This window comes from Pteronotus mesoamericanus, unplaced genomic scaffold, assembly GCF_021234165.1.
Source record: "Pteronotus mesoamericanus isolate MK-2021 breed Mesoamerican mustached bat unplaced genomic scaffold, CSHL_Meso_final contig_164, whole genome shotgun sequence".
NCBI classification, from domain to species: Eukaryota; Metazoa; Chordata; class Mammalia; order Chiroptera; family Mormoopidae; genus Pteronotus; species Pteronotus mesoamericanus.
In genome coordinates this window covers 16,489,862-16,496,617 of record NW_026555065.1, presented here as the reverse complement: position 1 = coordinate 16,496,617, position 6,756 = coordinate 16,489,862, and the positions used below count along the sequence as shown (strand labels likewise).

Sequence of the window (6,756 nt, the reverse complement as noted above, 5' to 3'; positions counted from 1 at the left end):
AGAACCCAAAAATTGTGTGTGGTTGACAATTTCTGCAATATGAAGTGAAAGGCAAATGACTGTCTTCTCCAACTAGTTAAAAATATTTCCAAAATGCCATTCTAGATCTAAGCATTTCATGTTGCTTTTTTTTCTTTCTTTCTCTTTTCTTTTTTTTATTGTTGTTCAATTACAGTTGTCCCCATTTCCCCCCATTTCTCTCCCCCACCCTACCTACCCCCACCTCCCACATTCAATCCACCCCGACACAGTTGTCTTTGTCCCTGGGTCCTCTATACATGTTCCTTGATGACCTTCATGTTGCTTTTTTCTTAACTAGCCATACCCAGCTGCCATTTATTAGGAGCCTATTCCACTACACACTGTACTAAGTTCACCAGTTTCCACAACAACCATCTGGGTAGGTTATGTTGTTTTTTATTATTTTATAAATGAGGAAGCTATTACTTTAGAAGATTGTAAGTATGTAATTAGTCCAAAGATATTTAATAAAAAAAAAAGAGGTAGCATCAGATTTTAGAATCTGGCTTATTTGATGCTAATGCCTGTGTCTTCCAGATCCGCTTACATTTCTGAGGTGAAATCTAACCAAATGTGCAAGTCCATCTTCTGTTTGTGCTTCCTCTGAGTTATCTATATGGCAGGGTATCACATTCTTGGCCTTGTCCATGTTATGCAGAATTGTTTACTCACTGGAAATTTCATCTTTCATTGTAATTTTATATTTATACATTTCTCTAGCCAAGTTATACCACATGTACTCACGTACTATTTTTCTGCTTTTGCTGTCATATAAGTGTGGTCATATGAATCACTCTCATGTATCCAATTATAACACTGCTAAATAGGAAAAAATGACCACCAATGGTAAAGTTAGCCTAGTCAATATGGTTAGTCTTTGTAAAATCATAAACAAAATCAGGAAGAAAAGATTTTCAAGCATTTTGCTGACAGCTGTTGTATAACCCAGTGATCACAAGGAGAATATTAAACATTTTCTTAACTTACAAACATCCTTTCTCATAGGAAGAAAATAGTAAAATCCTGCTAACCATGGATTTGTCTCCAAGCAGGTCCTTCTCCTGAAATGAAGCCCAACTATGACTTTTCTTCAAGATGCCTTTTTGTGTGGTAACTTGTTTTTTTCCTGCCTCTAAAGACACTCTTGGTCAATAAGTTTGTTGATGCTGTCCACAGAAAGCAACTGGATGTACTGTCCTTCTGTGAAGGAGATATACAAACAGATGCAGACTTCAACTATTGATACCTTGCTATGAAAGATGAGAAAATTGGCATATATCAATCTAATCCAACTTGCTTCCTGTCTCATTTCTGACTTTTGTTAGTTATATTGTTTTTCCAGTTTAAAGATTTTTAACAGCTATATATATTCTGCAAACATATTTTCATAATTGCTTAGTCTTAATTTTAAATTTAAATTTGTTTACTATGTACCACAGTTGGGTTTTGTAACCGCAGTTTCTTTATTCCCAAGTTTAAAATTTTTTTTTGCCAATTTTAAAGAGTTTTAAGACATCGCATTTTCCACTTTACAATACAGTGCTTATAAAGTGCATTATCTCCCTGTGCACATAGTCCATGTTAAAGTATGAAGAATGCTGTTTTATTATACAGCAGCTCAACTTTTAAAACTGCCATGGAATTTGCTACAAATTTGGGTCCTTCAATATTTTGTGTGGAACAATGCTAAATCTATTCAACAGGCTAGCTTAATCAACTTCTTCGATGGTGGGCCCAGAAGAGGCACCCCAGAGAGAGGGGCTCCGCCACTGGGGAAGCCCCCAGGCATTCCTCCTGACATGCCCCCTGCACTCAGGTACAGCTTTGTGATGATTGGGTTGCAGACTTTCTCCAGTTCTTCTGCTGATGTTCAAATTCTTCCTTTTCTGCAGTCTGATTCTTACCAAGCCAGTTGATGATTTCATTGCATTTGTCAAGAATCTTCTGTTTGTCCTCATCATTGATCTTGCCTTGAAGTTTTTCATCTTCAACAGTTGCTTTCATGTTGAATGCATAAGATTCAAGTGAGTTCTTGGAAGACACCTTGTCCCGCTGCTTCTCATCTTCAGCTTTGTACCTCTCAGCTTCCTGGACCATGTGCTCAATGTCTTCCTCGCTCAGATGACCTTTGTCATTAGTGATGGTAATCTTGTTTTCTTTTCCTGTGCTCTTATCCACAGCAGAGACATTAAGGATGCCATTGACATCAATGTTGAAAGTGACTTCAATCTGAGGAACACCGCAAGGTGCAGGAGGTATGCCTGTGAGTTCAAACTTGCCAAGCAGATTGTTATCCTTGGTCATGGCGTGCTCACCTTCATAAACCTGAATGAGCACACCAGGTTGGTTGTCCGAGTAGGTGGTGAAGGTCTGTATCTGCTTGGTAGGAATGGTAGTATTGCGTTTGATGAGGACAGTCATGACTCTACCAACAGTCTCGATGCCAAGGGAAAGAGGAGTGACATCCAACAGCAGCAGATCTTGAACATTTTCACATTTGTCTCCAGAGAGGATGGCTGCCTGGACAGCTGCACCATAAGCAACAGCTTCATCAGGGTTGATGCTCTTATTCAGTTCTTTTCCATTGAAGAAATCCTGAAGGAGTTTCTGAATCTTGGGGATATGGGTAGAACCCCCCACCAGGACAATATCATGGATCTGGGACTTGTCAAGCTTGGCATCCCAAAGAGCTTTCTCTACGGGGTCCAGGGTGCCACAGAAAAGATGAGCATTCAATTCTTCAAATCGGGCATGGGCGATAGAGGTATAGAAGTCAATTCCTTCATAGAGTGAATCCATCTCAATACTGGCCTGGGAGCTAGAAGAGAGAGTACGCTTAGCTCGTTCACAAGCAGTACGAAGGCAACAAACAGACCTCTTATTCTCACTGATATCTTTATTGTGCTTGCGCTTGAACTCTGCAATGAAATGGTTGACCATTCGGTTGTCAGTCTTCTCCACCCAAGTGAGTGTCACTAGCTGTAGATTTGACCTCAAAGATTCCATCTTCAATTGTGAGAATGGACACATCGAAAGTGCCACCTCCCAAGTCAAAGATCAGCACATTTCTTTCAGCTCCAACCTTTTTGTCTAAGCCATAAGCAATAGCAGCGGCAGTTGGCTCATTGATGATTCTGAGTACATTGAGACCAGCAATAGTTCCAGCATCTTTGGTAGCCTGATGCTGAGAATCATTGAAGTAGGCAGGTACTATGACAACAGGATTGGTAACAGTCTTTCCAAGGCAGGCTTCTGCAATTTCCTTCATCTTTGTCAAAACCATAAATGACACCTCTTCTGGATAGAAGCTTTTTGGCTCTCCCTTGTATTCTACTTGGACATTGGGCCTGCCAGCATCATTGACCACCATGAAAGGTCAATGCTTCATATCAGACTGGACAACAGCATCATCAAATCTACGTCCAATTAAGCATTTGGCATCGAAAACCGTGTTGGTAGGGTTCATAGCGACCTGATTCTTCACAGCATCACCAATCAATCGTTCAGTATCAGTGAAGGCTACATAACTTGGGGTGGTTCGGTTTCCCTGATAGTTGGCAATTATCTCCATTTTTCCATGCTGGAAGACACCCACACAAGGGTAGATGGTGCCAAGATCAATGTCAACTGCAGGTCCCTTAGATGGTTGCTTGAGTGCACACACTGCTCACAAAGACCCGAATCAGGACAGCTCCCCAGTGTTCGATCCCATTTCAAATTTTGACTCATATCTTAATTAGCCTGGTTTTGTTTTTAAAAAGTTTTTTTAAAGGACAAATTATGAGTGCTATAGTCTGCAGGATTTTTCATGCTTGAGAATGCCTGTTGCATTTATATTTGAAAAGCAACCTATTTGGGCATAAAATTCTTTGGTCACTTTCCTTCAATTTTATAGAGAATATTCCATTTTTTCTGTATCAAGAGTTCTGTGGACAACTAAGGAAAACCTAATTTTCAATTTAATGCTATACTTTTTTTTCTTACTTTAATGTCTATACTATTCCTTTATTTTTCAAGTTCAGTAACTTCACCAGGATGTGCCACAATAATCTTTGAATTCATTTGTCTTGGCATGAAGCGTTACTTATGTATGTTTCTGTCTGCAGATTCAAACCTTTATTTCAGAAAAGTTTCTTCTAGTAGATTTTTCAATATTTTGTTGCTTCCTTATTTTTAATGTTCTTTAGGGACCTGAACTAGTCTGTGTATTTTACATATATGTTGTCTTCTCCATAAACTGTAAATTCCTTTTTTTTTTTTTTTTGGTCATTTTTTCAACATACTTTCTTTCAGCTGTATTATGTTATAAGCTTAATTTTAAATTATACTTATTAAAGTTTTATTATTTTATTATGATTCCTCTATGTCATATGTTTCTTTTCTCTCTCAACTGGCTCTATCAATTTCCTTATCATTCTCTGTTGTTTTATAATCCCTCCTTATCTCTCCCGTATCTTTTTAAGTTTTTTAATTTTTTTAAGACTACAACTGAATTATTTATCTCTTTTCTTAGTTAATGTTCTCTTCATTTTCCTTTTGTCTGTCTTCTCCATCCACCCTCCCCCAACCCCACACCTCCTTTTGCTCTCCTTTCTTTTCTCTCTGGTCTGTGTTTTATGTTGGTCCTTTTCATGATTACACATCTCTGACTGGAGCTAAGTATTTTTTTTAAATTTTTTATTAAAACAAAGTTGGCATACAACTATACAGGATGGGGCAAAAGTAGGTTTACAGTTACTCAGATGAAAGATAATACAATAATTGATAAATAATAAAAGAATAAATTCTGTCTTTCACATACAACTGTAAACCTACTTTTGCCGCACTATTTGGTTCAGGTGTACAACTAGGGAATGGACATTTATATACCTTACAATTCTTAAAGAACAGACTGGGAAGAGATGTAAAATGAACTTGGGAAGCCCATACCTTCAGTTCAGTTTGCTTTACCAAACTTGTCTTCAGATCTCATCTTCCCTTTGCTCGTAAGGCCCATCTCACCTAGTTTTAGCCATAAAGAGTTTGAAATAAATCATGAGAAATCTTCCCTTTTCCCTTATGTTCTCCCTTTCTTCTTAATTTCTGTCATTCAGGAGGAAAGACCGTAGCAAAAATATGAATGTCTGTGTGACTTTGCCTTCAGCTCTGCCTCCCTGCTTTATAGTTGTGCCAAGCAGGATCTCTACGGGAAAACTGCCTACTTCTCTTGGGACTAACACATACCCATGGGTTTGATTGCTCTAATGGAAGATCCATTGAACAGACCCTTTAGAACCCTGGTTGTTCACTTGTAGGGAAATCTGTGTCCTCCTAGAAGCCTGAGGACAAATAGAATGTTGGATGTTAATATTTTCCACCAATGCTGCTTGAGTTGTAAGCTGGATCTGCCACTTTTTTTCTTCCAAAGAACTGACAGACTGGATGAGTTTGGGTTTTCAGAATTGGATATTTGGCAGTGCATTAAACAAAATGAATGAAGTGAGCCTGTCACATCAAGGAAAATAACTGACAGTATTTGTTGTCAACAATAAAATTCAAGCTTTCAAGAGAAAATTAGAACTTTTGAAATCTTGTATCCACCAGAGGTTGACAGCTTCTCCATACATAAATGCTTTTCTGATTAGATTGGCAGTGATTTGAACAAATGTGATTTTTGATATTGCATAATAAATTGTGTCAACACTTATAAGGCTGGTATAACTGAATAAACCAATATTTTTAAAATGACCAATTATGCCTACTACAAAGTCACGTGTGGGGGAAAAGGTCTATTCAAAGTGCAAGGCATATCAATGGATTTTAATGTATTAATTGATTCACTGACATAGTTTCACATTAACCTTTAAGAAGCTACTAGCTATTGAGGGTTGGTATAATATCAAAGAATAACATCTAGAATTATCTGTAAATGCATTTAAAATTATTTTCCTTTTACAACTGCAATCTACTCAAGTCTGGATTTTCCTCAAGTACTTTAACCAAAACAATATATTGCAACAGATATAACATCTATGGAGACTCCAGCTACCTTCTATTAAGCCAAACATCAAAAAGATTTGCGAAACTGTGAGACAGTGCCATACTTCTCATTAAATTTCTTTGCTCTGAAAAATACAACTATCTTTATTAACATGTATTATACATGTTAGTATGATATCGGGTCATCATTATTTTTAAATAGATGAATGAATACTTATTTTAAAAATTTCTTTGTTTTAATTTCAAATACAGTAAATATTGTAGGTATCACACACATACACAAAAGATCTTTGGAGTTCTTAAGAATGTAAAGGAATCCTTAGACCAATAAGTTTCAGAAACACTGTGCTAGGTATACAATGTAGTAAAGCTGTAAGTGGTGCAGGAGTGCAAAATTAGAAGAAACATTATGGGTTGGATTTGCCTCTGTTCCAGAATTAGAAGCAGACCACAGATTTCTAAGATTTAGAGGGAAGAAGCTGAAGAGAAAGACACATGTGAGAAAAGGTGTGGTCGTAGAAATAGGTTAGGTTTGGAGGACTCTCAGTCAAGCAGTGAGAGCCCCTCTTAAGCTTCAAATCTCTCTTTCTTCTGCTTTACCTTTCCGACACTTCTCCTATCACATTCTCCCCCAACCCCTCCGCCTCTAGCTTCTAGAGGCAATTTCTTTTCTTCATTTCTTATCTCTGAAATGTCCCATGAAAAGAAAGGACACAGAATTGCCATACTAGATCTTAGAAACCAACATGTTAACAA

At 37.5% G+C, this 6,756-nt stretch overlaps 1 protein-coding gene across 1 annotated transcript; it reads right to left on the bottom strand.

The window, feature by feature from the left end:
• Positions 1-1,730: 1,730 nt before the first annotated feature.
• LOC129063758 (heat shock cognate 71 kDa protein-like) lies at positions 1,731-3,607 on the bottom strand. The gene is given in 4 exon segments (XM_054564826.1): positions 1,731-1,771; positions 1,774-1,881; positions 1,884-2,971; positions 2,973-3,607. Coding segments are annotated over 4 exon segments (1,857 nt in total). The 5' UTR covers positions 3,593-3,607.
• Between the last annotated feature and the right edge of the window lie 3,149 nt (positions 3,608-6,756).